Consider the following 20,176-nt stretch of genomic DNA (forward strand, 5'->3'; position numbering starts at 1 on the left):
CTGTATCATTGGTTTCACACCGAGCAGATTTGATTTATCTCTCCACTAATCTGCTCCACTTCGCACCTCATGTTTAGTGTTTTCGTGACCAATTTTTAATTGTACTAACACACAGAACAGGCAACACAACACCTCAGCAAGTCGTACACGCGAGCACAAATATTATAACCCGTTTATCAATTTTTCTATCTGCCATCTTAATGTTTTAATGAGCTTGTTGCAATGGGATTTCCTTTTTTACATAGGATGTCAGTAATGTTCCTTCATGGTAATTTCATAAATTTTTTAAGGTCCATTGTTTCAAAAAAAGAAAGAATGAGATGTGATGAATAATGTGTCCCTTTTGCTTTGTTGTAAGTAAACAGGAAAGTCTTCAAGGCGTTTGGACGCAATGTGTTACGAGAGCATTATGTAATTGTAGATCCACGTGGAATCTGCAGAAATACACATTTAAAACATTAAAATACTCAACATACACTATTAGTCAATACAATAGCCATATTGAAGCCATCAAAACAAGTACCACACACACAAAAAAACTGGAAACATAAGTAATGACCAAACTTTTACATTTTTATCTTATGTTTCTATAAAGTGTCCCACTTCGTTTAGATTACAGTGCTATATTCTTTCAATATAAGGTCCTATGCTGGTCCAACTCTTAAAAATGATAAATAATCATTTCAATAAATACATTTTTATAAATTAGCACAGTTATCTGTGCAGGAGTTGGAGATAACGTATTTTAATCGAAAGTAACAAGAAACTTAAGATAAGTGTTTTCTGCAGCACTGCAAAACTGTAAATCAGGTTATTTGTTGATGTGTTTATGAATGATGTTGATTGTACTTATTAGAAATGCCTTTTTTGGCAGTCATTTCTTTGTAAAAATGATATTATATACGATCATGTTGGATGCATATGAGTGCTGTGATGTCAAGAGTGTATGTGCATTTGTGTTCTCTCTGTCAGTCACAGTCATGACAACCACATCTGACATCATCAATACAAACCCTTCCAAACACTGGCTCGGTAGACGCCACAGTGTCACTCTTTAAAAAGTAAAGAGGTCAGAGGTCACGGTGAATGATACTTATATAACAAAATGCTCTTGTTAAGGATTTAGTCGGAGGGATAAAGTACAGGCCTTTTCTGCACCCTAACTAAAGAGATGTGACCAGGAAATACAGGTTGTTTAAATTGACTAGATATTTTTCTTTAGATTTGACTTGGAAACGCATAAGCGCAAAGATAAGTTGAGAACGGGGCCTCTCACTTTGAAATCCGTTCTTTGCAAACACACACTCATGCATAATCAATAGACCAATTGTCCGTCAGCTTTCAGTAAAACAAAATTTGGAGGTAATCTGTTTAGCTGCATAATCCTGCCCCCTGAGATGCCCTCTGACCTTTGCTGAACCACTCATGGAGAACCGATTCACAAGTAGGACTGATGTGAACTACTGATTCAGAACCGAACTCGCCCACCCAAAAGAAGTCTTTAAATTCTGGGTAAAGTTTGGATTTTACCTGTGTATTGAGATTAATGAGTTGACACAGGGAAGGTTGTTTGTTTTAAATTATGTTGTAAAGCGATGTATCATGCTTCCCATCTGCAACCAAAATGATAACAAGATTGAAAACGTTGATAAAAGTAAAACTGTTTCACACATGACGGATTCAAAATGTATTGAAGTATAAACCGAATAATTTAAGAGATTAACAGAAAACGTTAAATTAACCTGATGCACATCAGGGTGGATAAGACGATCTTGCATTACTTCGAAACTTGGCCCAGTGTTGGAGACAAACACGTAAGAAGACAGGACGTTGTTATTTGTGGCTCAGTGTCACACAAATATGTGCAGAGACAAACATGCACACTCATAAACACACGCAAACATCAGCGGAAGAATACACATATTCACACACCCAAACCACACACGCACAATAGATCAGATCTTTATCAGTCCCGGCAACACACAATGTCTTCCTGCTGTCTTATTTCGGTCTTGTGTCGTGTGCTTGTGCGTGTGCATACGTGTGTGTGTAACTGCTGTACATTTGTGAATGCTTTATGGAACAGTCGGAGCTGTAGGCCTCTAGTCTTAAAACATCATTTTTTATGTCAGAAAGTGGGTTCAGACATCATGTGTCAAAGCTGGAGATCTTTTAGATTTTTGTCTTTTGAACCATGCAGGATGAAAGTTTTTTATATTGGGACGCCCTATGCTTATTAAGGTTTTTGCTTGCTTACTTCTGTTAAGTCCTATGATATAAACTCTTCCCCAGTAACATTTTGGTTGAACTTGCTTTCTACAAAACTGCTTTTTTCACAGACGTTGCAGGAATGTGCACTTTCAGAAGGCCTATATACCTGTTGAAAAAACCTGCATATGCGAATGCAAATGTATGTTTTGATGCTGGTTTGTGCTGGTTTAAGCTGGTCATGTGCTGGTTTAAGATGGTCATGTGCTGGTCCATATCTGGTTTAAACATACCTTACCCAGCATATATAAGACAGGATAATTTCCCCAAAAATACTTTTATGAAGTTCTGTGATGGTTATCTTCACCTGTTAGTATGATTGTGCCTTCAGATCACAATTGAACATCAATTCATGACTACTAAATTTCACACACAGTGCTTGTTTTAGAATGACGCTATCCAGACGTGCCCTTACTGCCACTAAAGAGCTCTCTGGGTTTATGAACAACCTGTGTGTCAGTGTCTGTTTGTGTGTGTTATGCTAGCTGGCTAATGGAGGCTAAATCACAGTGAGGGAGGAAAACTCTCTGTTAGCATACATGAGATTTATCTGCTCTTTATATGCCATACCTCATGCAAACCTAAGTGCTGAGTGGCTGTACATCACGCACATGCAACAATAATGATAACAAACTTTATAGTGGCTTTGATGAAGTGTTCATTGAGGGAAATGACTGAGGTAGCAGAGATTCCCAGTGTTTTAGAGCCTCACTTAGTATGTGACTCCAATGTGATTTTAATGTTGCCAAATATTAGTGTTTTTGTAAATATTTTTACTTTGGTTTCAGAGGTTGCTATAGTTTAGTTCTGAAGTACATAATATTTCACTGATAGTGTAGGTATGTCGGAAGAAATTTACTATATATTGAAGTGATCAGTGCATTTGGCTATGTTCTGCGGGCACAAGTGTGCAGTCTACACCAGCGCAAAAGTATTTCACATTCAAATTTGTATAAAATATCCTTTCCCTTTTGCTGTCTATAATTTAGATATAATGTACATAAACACAATCCTCTTAGATCACCAAAAAATTTATTATTTAAAAATTCAGTCTTCATTTACCCTCATGTGGCCCGCCTGTATCATTTTTTACTGATAAACGCAGAGAATATTTTTGGAAGAATGCTTATAAGCAAAACAGTTCTTGGCCACCATTGACTGCCATAGTAGGACATTTTTTGTTATATGTTACTTTGTTCTGTTGAACACAAAAGACGATATTTCGAAGAAAGTAGACAGTTCTGGTGCACTTTTGACTTATACCGTTGTTATTTTTCCCGTTATGTCAGTCAATGGTGGCCAAGAACTGTTCGGTTACAAGCATCCTTCCAAATATCCTTCTCTGTGTTCATCAGAACAAAGAAATAGGGTGAACTGTGCCTTTAAAGTAGTCTCAGTGTTAAATAAAGTTAATTCTACGACAGAACATAATTCATATCTTAAAATGTAGCCATCAAAACATCCCTACATCTTTTTATATAACTGAAATATAAAGCCCATTTACAGGTGCATGCCTTTCAGCAAGGTCACATGTTACGGCATAAATCAAGCTGATAAAGTTTAATGCATCCCACCTCCCATTCCGACACCCCTTCTCAAAGTTATCTCAAGATCATCATGTCTGAAGTTGTGATATATTGATGCAACCCATTCTCTTAGATTCACAGACCCAGGTATAGAAAAGGTGTTTTTATATACTATATAAATCAGACACCCCTAATATAATAAAGACTGGAATATACATACTGGATGTATATCAGTGTTTTCTTCATCTCCCTTATTCTTTCTCATTTATCCCAATCTTATTTTAGACCAACAATTTACACTCACAACACGTCCATCCCATAAACCACATTCTTTCACGCAGTTCTCAAACTAATTCACAGCCCCCCAAACCCAGAAATCCACAAACTGGCATACTTTTTAAAGGTCTTGTGGTAACCTGTGACATTTTATATGTTTCATTTTATATAGCTCAACCCACCTCATTCAGGTAATTACTAGACATGTTTAAGGAAACAAAACATACTGTTAAAGTAGACAGGGATGTTTCATGTTCAGTAACATCCCACTTTAACCGGCTCTCTTGGTTTCTCTGCTCTGGAGGAATGCAGGGAGTGTGTAATAAACAACATTAATTCAACGCATAAATTTCTGCTATCAACAGAGCAAGTCAGATATGAAATGAAGAACCGTATCTCATCAGTCCCGGTGGGCCGCAGAAGAACAGGGCATCCTGACCAAACCAAAACAAACTGCATGATGAGTACATTTTTCATGGCATATATGCTCATCGAGCACATTGTACCCTTATATAAATTCATTTTCAGTAAAAAAGTGTTTTAATTCTTAACACAAGCTAAACACTATAAATATTCCCTTCCTTTCAGTAACACCAAAGGGGTGCTGCCAGGGGAACATCGTTTAGTGACAGAGAACAAACACCACACAGAAAACCTCAAATATTCATGAGATTCCTTCTTTAAGTAAAGTACTGTGGATGTCTAACAGGTTGGTCTGAGTTTTGGGTTTCAACTTATGTGTCAAAGTAGAATCACACATTTCTGCCAAGTGCAAATTGTAAAAGTAAAACAAAATGTTTTTGCCAGGACAGGGAACAAATTTCGGCAAAGTTGCCAAGAGCTGGAATTTATTACTAAAATTACCTCAGGAGACTACGTAAGTTTCTCCGTTCATTTAATTATCAGAGATATCGAACAGCATTCCTGAGGAAATGGTTTAAAGTGAAATAAAACCATCAGTTACACTTTGATGGTTAGTGTTTCAGTTTTATTCTGTGTATAAAAATGGGTGCAAATTCCGCACCAACAGTTTAGTACAGATCCAACACAGACAGACAGACAATGACCTATGCGGAAACAAAAATCCACATTTTAAACATGTTGGTCTCTTGGTGAGTGTTTTGTAAGAGTATGATAAAACGCTGGTTCTGCTGTGATTTAATAATAAATAATATTAATGATAAAACTCTTACTGCTTCGTGTTATATATAATGTAGCACCTTTACACTCTAAGAGAAGTAACTGAGATAGAAATGCTTTTCCCTTTCTTCATCCTGTGTGAATTTCCAGTGTTAAGAATTGCTTAAATAATAATAAAAAATGAAACGGCAAACAGTTATAGCAAAGGTAGTTTGTGCATTTGCTTGGTAATGTATTAAAGTAAAATTTTGCATAATTATCTCTCTGTGTATGCAAAAGGGAATCATTTAAAATGTGATGCTCCTCTTTTTGTGCCAGATGATGGATACTCTTCAGGCCTCAGTTTTAGCATCAATCCCACAACAAAAACAGAAATTACAACTATTTTCTGATTGCAATACAACAGGATGTAGCACAGCTGCAACTAAACCGTTTCCTATGATCGTGGGAAATAGATTTTTTGTTCATTCTTTATCACTGCAAATTCGTTTAGTGTCCAGTGTGGAGTTCAGTCCTTCCAACATGTAGAACTTTTTCAGTCACGGTCCCTAAGTCTGACTTTGTATCTCTCAGCTTGAACATCCATTCTATAGAATTCAATAGGAACATCCGGCAAAAGACCCAAAATCTGCAGCACATTCTGTGACACGATTGTCCTTCTCCTCATAAATTAAGGTGGAAATTGGGAGCATCATGTTGTGAGAGGTGAGAGTTTTGTGGGTATGATTGGTGATTAGTGCAGTAATTCTTAATGTCCCGGGAAGGTTATATAAATAAGATCTCGGATGGGAGTGGCTGCATCCATCTGAACATCTTTTCTGGCAAGAGATAGAACAAAACAAACATTAATAATCATTAATTTGCCAAAAAAATTATCTTCTATTTTTTATACAAAAAAAACTCATGTGATGCATTTCGAAAGTGTTGCACCAACAATATTAAGGTCAAGGGTTTAATTTGACAAGTTGCTTTGTTTTCATGAATTATCAGCACCACGAGATGTTACATAGATATGAGAAGCCCACCTGTCGTGTTGGTCCTACATGAGAAGAGCTCTCATGGCTGATTTGCTAATGCGTTTACGCTGTTTTCTTCTGCGATTCGGTGGCTGTGGCGGAGGTCGGGGAGGTGTGCGCGGAGGAGAACGCTGCAATGGAGGAGATATGGTTCCTGTTCGCAACAAAGGAATAAAAACAAATGAATCAACCTTTTTAAGATCAGTAAGTTCGTAATGTGATGTGAGTTTTTCTAATGTGAACTGGTACCCGGTTTTGAATCAAACCCAAAAAGTATAATAACACGTAAAAAACATCTATTTTACAGTTCAATACATGAACCTTCTATAAACGGATTGACACTCTACATGTGCTTACCTCTCAGATGCAAAATAGTACTTACACACTTAATAGTGTTTCACGTGAATTCTATATTAAAATTTAAACTAAATCATAGTTGTTCTGTCATTTTATTCAATTGGCACTTTACTTTTTTTCATTCCCTCATGCCCAAGTATCTTCTCACATAATAACCATTGAGGTGTATAATATCTAAGGAAACATTATCATTAAACTCATGGAGAGTGAAGTTATGTACAATAATTCTATTACGCCAAACTGTTTAAACTTTTCGAGTAATATTCAAATGAACCGATCTCTCATTAAAAATAAATTTCAATATTCTGATCTCCAAATCAAGTACATATCAAGTCATATCAAAAAACGTAAATAGCTTGAATGCACTGTACATCACTTTGGAGAAAAGAGTCTGAAAATATGCAGCCCTAACAATTTACTTCAGGGTGATCATATTTATCATTTGAGCAGGCACAGAAATCCCATTTCACACATTATAGAAGGGAAGTTAAACAATGACATCGGTAATTCAAGATGTCACGACTATAGGGAATAACTGATGAAACCAAACAAAAAAACTAATTCCTGTCCAGCTATGAAAAAAATCTTCATTTATCACCTGGAGGAATGAAAAATGCAACACAGAAGTCTGTAGGTGTGTTTATATTCTACCTGTTTGTTGTGTGGTTGTGTGTTGTTTGTGGTGGAGGTGCTGTAGTTTCTCATCCTGTTCTCTGTTCGTTTGTTGAGCTTTGAGGTGATGTTTCTGTTTTTCTTCATCTTCTAAAAGTTTGTGCAGTAACAGCAGGTCCTCCATCTCCTTGTCCTTTGGTTTTTGTTCTGGGCTCATCTTGTCATCTTCCTTCTCATCCTCTCTCTTCTCAACATCTGAAGTCTTATTGTTCACCTCAAGAGGCCGAAACAAATCTCCTTGATGTTGTTTGGCTTTCTCTGCCGATTCGGAGACAATCTGATCCGTTTGATTGGTCCCTGCAAAATTGAGATTGTGTCTTTGTAACTGATCCACTTCTTTACTTCCTGTGTGATTGATTTCGTGTTTGAGATTTGACTGATGCCTCAAAGTTTTATTTGTCAGTTCCGTTGGCGTAATCTTATATTCCGTTGTCCGATTGGTTGTACTTCGGTTGGCATTGTTTTGTGCATTTGATCGTTCTCTTTCAACAGCCTTTGTTAAATTGTTCAGAGAATCTACGTCCTCAATTTCTGCCTTCTCTGTGTGATTCGGTAACGGACCCGTCACCCCCGTGTCATTTGTGCTGCCATGATGTCTCTGTGCATCGACAGGGTAATGGTGATGACCTTTGCCCCCGCCATACTGCGTCTCGTTCAGACCCCAGCCGTCACGGCCTGTGTGGAGCTTGATATCCCCAGAGGGTAGAAAAGCATCTGGTGGTCCCGATTCGTGGAGCCTCTCTTTTGGTATCCAGCTGTGGCTGAGCAGGTCCTCCAAGCTGAGCCTCTGGTTGGGTTTGAATTCGTCCCTCTGGTGGAGCTCAACTTTAGAGTGAGATTTTCCTGAACGATCGCGTGGTTCCTGTTTGTTGGTGGACGACTTCTTGCGCTGGGTGGTGCGAGGAACCGGTTGACAGCGGCAATCTACGTGATCGAGGACAGAGACGACAGCCTTGTCATAGAGCGGCCGCTTGTTCACGTATTGTATCTTCATCACCTGAGAGCCAAAAGAGCGTACTGTGATATTTGATTTGGCTTTTCATCAAAGGACAGAACCAGAAGGTGTGTATGTACCAGAAGGTGTGTATGTGCGTGAGTGTATACCTGAAGGTATCGTGTGTGTGTGAGTACAGGAACGCACTGCAAACTTTTGGTATTACAGCAGCCTGAACACCTCTGGACTTCCACACATGGAGGCCACAACATGAAATGTGTATTACTACGGTCCAACATGGAGCGTGTGACCTCAATGACCTCCGTCCGGACCTTACAGACGGCTTGCTGAGCGGGCTGAGCATCTGCAGACAAACACACATACACGTCTGTAATGACTTGCAAAAATAACAATAACACTATGTTAACTCATTTAAACAACTCCTTCTTTGGTCTCTCCAAGTGTCTGTGATTTTTGATTAGTTTTGATTTTTGCGTTGTATTTCAGGACAAAAACCTGCATCGTTCCATCATTCTGCATCTAAGCAAACACACCCTGGTATAAGCTTGCTATTATTTTGCTAAAATAACGAAATTTATAATTTATTAATATTTAAATGATTTTCATTGCAAACACTCCTCGTCCCATTAAATTGGAATTTTTTATATTTTGCCTTGTTTACAAAACTGTCATTTGTTTTTTTATTTATTAATTTAAATAGAATTGCCGAGTGTGTGTTTTTTTTAAGTGTACTATCAGCATGTGCAAAAACACACACATCTTTCAGAACAGAAAGAAAGATTTGAGATCACTATTTGAGAGATAAAATATTATATTTTTGACAGCTTGCTTCTGCCTAAAAGTAATTGCTATGTATTGGGAGTTTTTGGAATGATAAATCACTGCAGTGTTTTTACAGTCTCAAAAGGTTAAAAATAATAAAAAGTAAAACGAATCACTGTAAAGAGGAAATCAGATTGACTAATAAGCAGGGAAAGAGAATAAATTTACTCAAACTAACCGAGACTCCGTGGCAGACGGTTACTGCTGTCATTGTAACTGTGATCATCTGGCTCAACCTCTGGAGAGCAAAGTGAATGAAAGTTAACACTCAAATGCCATATAATACTGATATCATATCAATTATATGCACATGTCATTATAATTGTTAACATTTTCTTAAACAATATTTTGATCAATTTTTTTAATCCAATTTTGGAAGAGGAATTTTGCCATCTCTGAATCTATATTTTGACATTGGCAGAAAAATCTGCACAGAAAAGGTCTCTGAGACAATCTTAAGTTAAAGCATTGCACACAAAGATTTAGAGCACCATGCAGATGATTTCTAACAGCTGAAGACAATTTAAGATCTTACAAAGAGATGTTTAGTTATATTTCATTATATCTGAAGCATTCAGCTGGATATAAACTGTTTAATTTGGCAATCAAAAAAGATGCACTGTGTATAAGACTTGAGTAGAGTCATAGGAATCATTTGAGACATTCATGAGACTCAATTCATGTGACTGTGTATGAGTGATATACCTATGGACAATAGAAACTGCAAATCCTGCACAGACGACACAGATCCACTCTTTACCAGATCGACCACAGCAGCCGGGAGAGGATCGCCCTGTCAGAGAGAGAAAGACAGACATCCGAAACTCATCAGTCTGAAATATATTTGTCTTTTGTTTGCCTCCAGTTAATGTGTGTGTGTAACAGAGGAACAGAGTGCTATGGATGCTGGTTTGTCTCAGGGTGTCAATTCGGGTCTTGGGGACACAATAGGTCTGTTCATACGGCGTGTCCAAGCGTGGGCCACTGACCTTCTTCTCATCTGGCAGCATTTACGCGGGACGCAGGAAGGAGGGAAGAGAGGAAGTGGGGGATGGAGAGATGGAGCAGAAGAGGTGGAAAGAGGAAAGGTGAGCTTGAGGAGGAGAGAGATGGATAAGGGAGGCTGTCGATGGATGGGAATTTTGATAAGGGAAATTTATAACAATACTGGCCAGTGATTTAGAGAGATGCCTTAAGAACTTTGGAAAGCTTATTATGGATTCCTAGAATAATCAAGATTTTGTGATCAAGTTTTAACAAATTTGTGGGTTTCCCATTTTGATTTTTTGTAGTCATCTCCATCCCATTGTCAAACTCACTGTCATATGGTTCTGCATGCATGCCAATATCATAGCGTGGTTTCATGTAGATCTAGTCCACATCTACACATAAATAAGCAGGTTGGATGAAATGTTGTCATAGTAATCCTATCCAATCAGTACAGAATGAAAACACATCACACGTGCTTGTGGAAATATGTATGCACACATACACACACACACAAACTGAACTAAATTGCTTTATGACTCTAATGTAAATAAACAGCATCACACTTAAACAACAAAACACAACAGAACCCACAAACACACACACCAGATGGCATACAGGCATATAATTTGTACTTTTCCTTTCCTGCGAATAAAAAACATAATACCAATATTATGCTACGCAAAACACTTGCAGTTTATCTCAGTATCATCTACACACACTGATGTGATTGGTGTGGGAGAGCTTTGTGTAGTTGTTAAGAGCTTGTTTCTGTTGATCGCCAGTGCTGAACCACCCTAACCTAAACTGGGTGCTCCCAATATCACAAGCCCAGAGGATTCTGGGATTGTGGAGGAGTGGTGGAATGCATGGCCTATGTTGGGGAGTAATGATACATAATTGCACATCTTCTGACAATGCACTCATACACGTATACGTCTATATTATCAGCTATCTCATGCAAATATGCACAGCCATCAGTGTGTGCATCTGCAATAAATAATAATACATGTGTGGTTTAATGTTTTATTATCTGTAACATCTGAAAACATATAATCAAGTGAATTTGACTTATGTCTATTTTTACCCGGTGGGATTTTTTCTTCCAAATCACATTCCGTGAAGAGATGACAAGTGATGATCTTACAAGGGGAACTCCCAAAAAAGAGAGAGGGCTCATAATCACAGGTTTAAAATGGGTTTGATGTTCCATTTCCAACGAGAAATTCAATTTTAAGCATAACGATTTCCATTAAACACTTCCTCCCAATAAATTCCAGTTTGCTTCCACGCACAGGATATGGTATTTTTCCTTTGAGGTTGCTTGAGTTGAAAGTGAAGGAAGTGATTTATTTGTTTGCACGCTCAAAACGCATATTATACTCAATCCCACTTATGATCCTATTTATGATCCCATCCTAGCGTATCTCAGGCTATTGCCAGGGAAACACCCTGAACTGGTGGCCAATCCATCCCGCAAACAACAAATAAATCCTCTGCACATTAATATGTGCGTTTACCCATTTTCTTTAATGACATATTTAATTGAATAAGACCCTAATAGAATTCAGACCTTATGATAAGTCTCGCTCTATGACCTTAAGTGTATGGAGGGGTCACAGAAGTGTCATATTGTGATTAAGGGTCTCATGCAATAACTGTGCTCAGCTGTGGTCATCGAAAGGGCAAATGCATTAAAACCTTTAGATCTCTGGCACCCAATGTCAACAACTTTGCTCTAGTGAGGATTAGGCCTTTACAACTCGTGAATGTCTTGGACCTTTCAGGAACATCTATTCCTAAATTATTAAATACTGACATGCACAGTACAAATTCAAATGATTTTTATTATAAACCATTCTTTTGTTATAATGAACCATAGAAAACCATTGGAAAATGATGATGTGTTGTTTATTTTGGGCCTATGATAACATTTCACCCTTAGATTCCCCAACATCAATAACGTCCCAAAGAGACCATTCAATTTCCCATTAAAACCAACATAAACCATTAAGTAGAGAAAACCCATAAATACTCAACAAATGAAAATATGATCATTACAATAAAAACAAAAAACACTATATTGATGATCTAAAGAATGCAACAAAACCCAATTACAAGACATTCCAGGGCAACAGGTTCATATCTCTATGCATTCTCACCTCCGCGCTGCCGAACTGCAGACACGCCGCCGCCAGCACCGCGAGAAGAAGCGGGATCCGCGATCTCATCTTGCTGCCGTGCCGCTGCGGGGCTCCGCGGGACAGCGCGCATCGAGAGAGACGCGCACGCACGAGACGCTCAGCACCGGGCGCGCGGGACAGCGGCTCTCGAGCAAATACCAGGTTAATGAAACAGCAGTTGTGAGCCCCTCAGCGGCTGCGGAGGCTTGACATTCCTCTCAGTGCGCAAACATTCAGATTGCCCTCCACGGCAGAATGAGTCTCTTTTCTGTGGCCCATTTGAAGTCCTTTGAAAAGCAGTTTGCGGATTAACGCGAAGAGAGTTTCCCAGCACAGCCCCAAAATCCCACAGCTTGTGATTCAATTAATTTGAGAAAAATCGTTTTACAAAATCCAGGCCAATAAAGACGTCTCTTTTTTAATATCCGACATCAAAAAGCAGGCTACAGAGGAAACCCAAGTACTTGGTCAAGTGTGACCACACGCATTTAAGTTTTATAAGTCTCCTAAATAGTGATGCATGTCGTCCTTTGTGTTGTACAAAATCTTCTCTGACTCCACATCACCCTTAAAAAAAATAAAAGTTATATCTAAAAAAAGTCTTTCCAATCCAAGATTGTCTCTCCGTCCAGCATCTCGTTCGGTCCGTAATTAAAGCGACATGTATTATATAACTTAGTTCTTTAGTTTCCTTATCAATATCCAGCGCGTGCACGGGCGCGCGCGAGCTGTCTGTGTTGCGTTGATTATGAGACTCTGACTCGAGGAGGATTTCCAACGGACTCTTATCTTACCCTCCCCTTAGAGGCAGGGCTGCCAGTGCCTTCAATTGTAAGGGAGGGTGGATGGAAGAAGGGTGAAGAGATGAAGGCCTGTGATGCTTGGGAACGCAGTTTAGTACCTTGCTGAAAGGAGCATGTTCACCTATCTGACCAATCACAGCAAAGAAGATATAGAAACTACTGGCAGTGAGATTGAGCCCACCTTGTTGTTCTATTTAAAAATTCCCTTAACTTGCAAACTACTGAGTAGCCATATTTGCATTTGATACATAATACCTATATTGTTTGTTAAAGGGCTATACACATTAAAAGCTGTCATTAACTTACCTCTATGTATCTTCAGTTGAAAATATAAGAAATTGTTCACAATACAGCAAAAGGACAAACACAGGCTGGCAAAAACATAAAAGTACAGTATAGCCCATACATGTGTTATGTAAGATTTTCACTTAATATATTTGTGCAGTCATAGTTCAAATCCAGTGCTCGTATTGAACCAGTTTTATGGGGGTCCCCTTCATAAGACATTTTTTTTTTGGTGGGGGTTAGTCGCGCAATATACAATTGATACAAAATACACAATATTTTTGATTATAATATGCATAACTATATGCTTTTATATTTAAAACTCAGAAGAACAGGCTTCTTTTACTGTCCTGCGCTTAGTGGTCTTTAGACGTGAGGTGGGGCATTTCAAATTTAAAGAGACATGACAACTAGCCCACAAACAAACTTGATATTAATTATTGTAAATAATGAATTCACAAAATTTACCACATCCATTACACGAGTTTAATCACATTTGTCATTATAATTTTTTATCAAATACAAATATCTGAGGGACCCCCAAAGTCCATTTTTTACTCCTTAAGGGGGTCCCTAATGCCTTATGGGGGGTCCCGGAGCCCCCAGCCCCCCTTCAATTCGAGCACAGTTCAAATCATGCTGAATTAAAAACATTACATAATATGAATAGGTTTGATTTGCATACACAATGGATCCTGACATTACTATGTTTTCTTAACAATATGCCCCCAGCGATGGAATCAAAAGGTGTGTCTAAATACCAAAATTCTTTCGGGCTTTTTTAAATCTTATGAACTTTCAGATTTGCAGAATGTGTCCACGTGAAATATCAGCGCCTAAAACTAAGACAACAGTTGCATAACATATTAAAGAAAAGAACTCTGTCATGTAGAGTAAATATAAACTCTCAGTTTATTATTTCTCTCCAGTAAAGTGGATTCAAAAGAAATTTAAAACAAAATCAGTTTCTCTTAAGACAACATGAGGCGAGGATCTTGAAGATGTTATGCTTTGGTGTGGATTCCTGAAACGCACATTTTTACATGCATTTATTTAAACAAATATTAAAAAAAATGGGGAAAGTAAATGTTGAAAATATATTTTCCAGTGTTCATTTTCAAGTGGCTCACGGATATTGAGACAATAAACTGTTGCGATGTTTTAAATAACTTTGTTAACCAAAATAGTATTGTATAATCTCTGCTATTGTTTATTTAAAAACATCTCATCTTAAAGAAAATTAATAGAGCGTTGTATAGCTGTTGCACATGTATCTAAGTCCATTTCGCTAGAAAAATGTGTGGGCAGCTGCCAATGGCCCCAGACAAAAGAGCACTGTGGTCAGATAACACGATGAGCGCTGTGTGCCGTGTAGCCACAAAGAATTATCACTGACACGCGTGTGTGTGTGCAGATATGATCTGTCTTATTAGGAAAAGGACATGTCAAGAGGTCGAGTGTGAACAAGGCTGTTCGGTCGACTAATGCAATTTTTTATTTATCACCCTTCTGTCTCTTTGTCTGCTCGTATTCTCTTCCTATCTCTTTCAAATGGCTGAATAAAATGTTCATTATTTTACCCTCAATTCATCTTGCTTTGTAACTCCCACACTCAGTTTTATTTCTTTTTTCCAGTTTCCTCTCGGGTTCCTCTGACCTCCATCTTTTCATCTTTGTGATGTTCCTCAGATTCTTTCATCTCTAATATCTATGCATTCATGTCTGTGCATTATGTAATGTTTATGTATTTTGTTTTATCTAAGTCAAATAGTGATACTTAACATTTATATGGAGTCAATTTGGATTGAGGCTGAGATTATTTTGTAACCTTGTGATCACTGTGATTGGAGCTATGTCCTGCTGTGATGTCATAACCGTTAGCTCCTGGACAGGAAGCGGTACAAAACAGCAGTGGACCGGATAAAGAGCCGAGAGGAACGCCATTGTTTAGCACCACAGAGCCATTACAGCACAAACACAGCTGTTGGGATTCATGGGTGTGTTCGGTCACATTGAGAGTGTGGCAGATCAATTATCAATGGAGCTCAGGCTAGTGGACCAAACATCATGTACAAAAATGTCATGAATGGGTGTTTACAAGGTGTACAATGTCCCTTGGTTTCCTGCATGTTTTTTTTTTTTCTTGTTGATGTAATCAGTTATGACAAACGGTTACTCCTCTGCATTGGATTTTTGATGCCTTTTGAATGGGCCAATTGTCATATTCTCTAGTATGAATTGGGAACTTTCAGATTACTCATTGATTTGTTCTCATCAAACAACATGTTATTGTTCTCCTCTTCCATTGGTGACTGTGTTTCCATTTGCTCTTCTCAAACCAGTTCTCACAAACATTTTCCATAACGCCAAACTTACTACGTACATTGGTGCAATGCCAAGTGGCGATTAAGTCTTTCAACATTTAAAGTTGCAAACATACACTTTCTCAAAGAGCAACACTAATATAAAAAAAAACAAATACAAATAAATAGTAATACTTCTGGTTATTGAGTTATAAACAGGATCTTTCTCACCTTGTGAGCCCTCTTAAGTACCTCTCCTCACTGATGTCACAATGCATTCTGGCACTGTCCACAAAGGATGCCCAAACTAGAAATCCTAAAAAATAAGCATATTTATTTACACAATACTGTGTTGGTTACAAGAATCACTTGTTTCATGCAAAGCTCATGAGACTCAACCGCTGACTGAAAAATTCTTCCCCGCTTACATGGATGGGAAAGAAACTAAAACAAACCAAACATGGTATCAACTGTGGATTACCAACTTCAAAAGCACAACCACAAATTAGTAATTCCATAAAATCTGAATTGTACACAGATATTTAGTTTGCTGGATGTTTTTAGATTCATTTGGGAACAATGTTTGAAAAGTGACTCACTCGTGCCATGAAGGCTTAGAGCCAAGAAACCTTTGACCTTTTCCGAGTCTCTTAAAAGATCTCAAATATTTTAGTGACCACAGTTCACATTCAGCCACAGATAAAGCTTCCTCTGTCTGTAAAGGAATCATCTCCACGACACGCTGTATGAAAAATTACAAACTCTACACGTTTGCCTGTTTGAGAGTTTAGCAATAACCATTGCTGCATGTCTTTTATTTACTCAAATTTAGGGAAAGCATATTCAGTCTCTTTTATAAGCATACGTGTGGCTGTAGACGTGTAGAGGGATGTCTTTATGTGAGTGTTTGAAGATTTTTATAGGCATATGATGTGTGCATCAAGTGTTATCAAGTGTCGAGCTATACGTATGTGGCGAAAGAGTTTTTAAGAAGAAACTGCACAATTGTGTGGGTCATAAAGCTGTCATTTGTTCAGTTATGATTGATGGCAGCAGGTTTTTTGATGTAGTTGGTGAGCCTGCAGGTGTCTCAATGGAACGACTGTACGGTTTGGATATTCTGTTTGATTTCAGGCCTGTGTGTGTTAACTCTGGGAAAATCCCCTGACAAAAAAACGCCTCCCTCGCTATTCCTCCCACAATGCCAGCCAAGGAGACAAAAAATGCATTTTTTCACAGACACACACACACTAACTGAAGCTGGTTTCACAAAGCTGAGTATGCAAAGATTTTTTATAATGTTCGCCATTACCAATAGGATAGTGGTACACTATAAGAAGATATGCCAAGATGTTTAGTCAAGGGCACAAGTATAAATTGTTGGTGTTCCAGCCACATACTGACAGAAACATCACATATTTGTTTCCAATCAATTGCATGAATGAGTGAATGTGTTTGCAAGCATCTATTCATTTTGGCTCACTCAGTGGCAGCACGTGTTTCTGGTATTAAATAAGACAAGAGATGACTAGCTGTTTTCCTCTCTTTCTGTCAGCAGCTCTGCTTCTACCGTGTCTTGGGTTCCGGTAATGTGAAGAATGTGGCTTTATCTCCCCATGAAATGAGAAATGATTTGACCACAGTAATGGAGAAGCTCACTGAATAATATTCCTAAAAGCCAAACCAAATGCTAAGCTCCTCAGACCCCTGTTTTTCGCTTCATCTTAACACTTCTCAGACTCTTTTTTTTTTTTGAGTTTCCTAAGGTGACTCGCTGTATTTTATATTTTCTCCATTGAAAATCATCGAAAATAATCAGCAACTAAAATAATCATAAACTGTAAAAAAAATGGGCAGCAGAAACAAATCGTTTTTTCCTGTAAAATTACACATTTTCCCGTTTTTCTTGTACATTTATGCATTTTACATTTACGCATTTTGGTAGACTCTTTTATCCAAAGCGACTTACATCGTAATATCCTATTCATTTTGTTTCTAAGTATGTGCAATACCCTGGGATCGAACCCATGACCTTGCGTAGTTAACACAATGTTCTTAGCACTGAGCTACAGGAAAGCTGTAAAATCTTTTTTAAATCATTCTTGATTTTTATCATGGTTTAAATTATTTTAATTAATAAAAAAATCGAAACATTTTTTTTTATAATTAATTAATTGTACATTTTCTAAAGAAAATGCTTTGCCGTATGAGACTCAGTACCACAATATCAGTATGTTTTTTACTGTATGGGCTATAAGCTTTAGAACGACTTAATAAATATACAAACATGTTATAATGACGTATTTTTTCTAAGCAAGCACCACTAATAAATTAACTAAACAAGAAAAACATACAAATTTCCAGTTTAGTGTTCTATCAGAAACACTACCATCAAAAATTTAAACAATAGCAATATTTAAGGTTGGTGGAATGAAAATGTTCTGGGCAAATTTTCCTCCTGTCCATGCAGCCTTACGTGAACCTAACAGGAGTGCAGCAATTATAGTTTCCCCGCCTGGGGAACCATAACAGTTATTTAAGCAAAACTATTACAAGATAGTGACATGCAAATTGAATACACTAAAAGTATATGACTTAGAAGAGAATTCGGACATGTCAGAAGGGAAGATACAAAATGCATCCAGGATAAAATGAAAGGTGATGCAATTGGATGACGAGGAGTTGAGGAAGGGGGTGGGTTTTGAGCGTGGCATGGCTGAACAGCTGTATAGGAGCTTTAAGAAGTCAACATAAATAGGACACAATGTAGTTTGTGTTGTATCACTGTTAGTTGACACTGATTAGCTGCACCCGATGAGATCGGCTGAGCAAGCTTGACTAATGTGGTCTGCTAGAACGGACGCTTGATATTTGTCCAGAATACTTTTGCAGGCAGTGCTGTCTTTATTTAAAGCTGTCTAGGTCGACCCAGTTACAGTGTATTGTTGTGCGTTTCCCCCTATTGTGACGTGGATAAAATTGAATGCTCGGCTTACACAATGCAAACCATTTTAAACTATATTCTGAAAAACATTGTGTGTGTCTCAACCATCTCAACTGGCCAATTATCTCTTGTGGAAACCATTTGAGCCTTAAACAAATGTATCGGTCCATCGCCCTTTCAAGCTTTGTCTGTGGAGATAAATGATTTAAATGAACACCAGACACATGGCGTTTACCTGCCTATGCTTCGTGACCTTTGCCCTTGTTTATCCTCAACTACTTTGCTGCTAAATTACGATGTATATCTGTTTTGAGTGTTTCCTTCATCCGTGTGTGTGTAAGTAGTAGGGGGACTTCCACAATGTGTGGTATTAATATCTTGCTGCATCCATGCCTGCTGGGTTACTCCTCAGGAAACACATGACCTCAGTACACCTTCAACTCGTATGTATACTGTAAACATACACACAATGCCTAAAGCTCTTCCATAGCCATTGCATTAAAAATTTGACTGCTGTCTGACTGCCGTGTAAAGGGAATATAATGATTATGTGACGTGCTGTTTAGGGATTGGTTTAGAGATATATTGTATTGCATTCATAGTGAAGCATGTGTCAGCTCAGCCAATCAGAGCACTGCATTCTTACATGCATTGGATGTGACGCTCAGAATCTAGGAAGCTAACATTAACTGGACTGTAGAGGGTATATGATGTGCCCGCAGAGACATCAATAGCTGTCAACATGAACCTCTCCTCAAGACAATCCAAAACAGATCTTAACTGTATATGTGAATGTTCTACCGGATAGAGTGACTTACAGGTGCGTACATTACCTCACTGTTGTATTTCCTCTTAGACGTCATGTCCTGCTCTGCATTCTGCCCTTCCTGTTTGCACAACAACTTCCTGTGACCTGGACCTCTCTTCTGTATGGCAGCACGTTCTTGTGTGCGTTATCAGTCAGGTTGTCAATGTGATAAGAGGCAAACACATATGTGGTACATTCATTTAGAATCTGAAATTGAAAAAAATGTGGGGATGTCCCAGAAAAGGGCTTCAGTGAAGTTTATAGTAATGCCATAGAATTGTTTTTAGCCCATTTCGCCATTGGGTTTAAAAGTAACCTATTTATGCTAGGTTAAAACAACCCATGATGGTTCATTTAAACCAATGGTTGGGTTTGTCGATATTTTTTTCAACCAATAGATGCTTTATGATGCCGTAGAAGATTTTTTTTTGGCTGAATCGTTCCTCAAAGAACCAAACACATGCAAAGGGTTGTTATAAGAAATGATTCTTATAAAAACTTCAAATGAGAGGCTACGTTTCCTTGTAAAGACTAAGTCTACAAGCTTGACCAACACTACCCAGTCATAACATACATTTGTGCTGGTTTATTCTAATCTTTTGAGCCATAGTCTCAGAGTTGGAGAAATGGATAAGAAATATACAGATCTATCTGATAAATGTAGTGTAGACTGGAGTTAACTGGCATCAGGGCAGGGCTCTCTTGCTTTTCCTCTGTGGTCTTATACTGATTTGCTCTCACACTCAAACACAAAGCAAATTGTATGTGAAACAATGCAAGCTGTCTGACCGTCTCAGGGAGGTGGGCAGAGAAGCCTTGAATGGCCCAGTT

The 20,176-nt window shown here is 38.1% G+C and overlaps 1 protein-coding gene across 2 annotated transcripts; it reads right to left on the minus strand.

The window, feature by feature from the left end:
* Positions 1-5,044: 5,044 nt before the first annotated feature.
* Positions 5,045-13,034, minus strand: pdgfbb (platelet-derived growth factor beta polypeptide b). Of its 2 annotated transcripts, none has more exons than XM_056751712.1 (7): positions 12,182-13,034; positions 9,738-9,825; positions 9,211-9,270; positions 8,360-8,553; positions 7,235-8,252; positions 6,236-6,380; positions 5,045-6,023 (listed from the first exon to the last, which is right to left on the minus strand). In XM_056751712.1, exons 1-6 carry the CDS (start codon positions 12,248-12,250, stop codon positions 6,250-6,252), a joined length of 1,560 nt encoding a protein of 519 aa, XP_056607690.1. In that variant the 5' UTR covers positions 12,251-13,034; the 3' UTR covers positions 5,045-6,023; positions 6,236-6,249. The 2 variants fall into 2 exon arrangements, with proteins under 2 accessions (XP_056607690.1, XP_056607689.1); XM_056751711.1 differs by having other exon boundaries at positions 5,045-6,028; positions 12,182-13,032.
* Between the last annotated feature and the right edge of the window lie 7,142 nt (positions 13,035-20,176).

The sequence above is a fragment of the Triplophysa dalaica genome, chromosome 7 (genome assembly GCF_015846415.1).
Source record: "Triplophysa dalaica isolate WHDGS20190420 chromosome 7, ASM1584641v1, whole genome shotgun sequence".
NCBI classification, from domain to species: Eukaryota; Metazoa; Chordata; class Actinopteri; order Cypriniformes; family Nemacheilidae; genus Triplophysa; species Triplophysa dalaica.

Excerpts from the sequence above, each read along its gene's own strand:
- pdgfbb (XM_056751712.1), bottom strand. The coding sequence starts at position 12,250 with ATGAGATCGCGGATCCCGCTTCTTCTCGCGGTGCTGGCGGCGGCGTGT. Across the intron at positions 8,554-9,210 it reads CCGTCTGCCACGGAGTCTCG|ATGCTCAGCCCGCTCAGCAA; the intron begins GTTAGTTTGAGT and ends GTTTGTCTGCAG. Across the intron at positions 6,381-7,234 it reads CACAACCACACAACAAACAG|GAACCATATCTCCTCCATTG; the intron begins GTAGAATATAAA and ends TGTTGCGAACAG.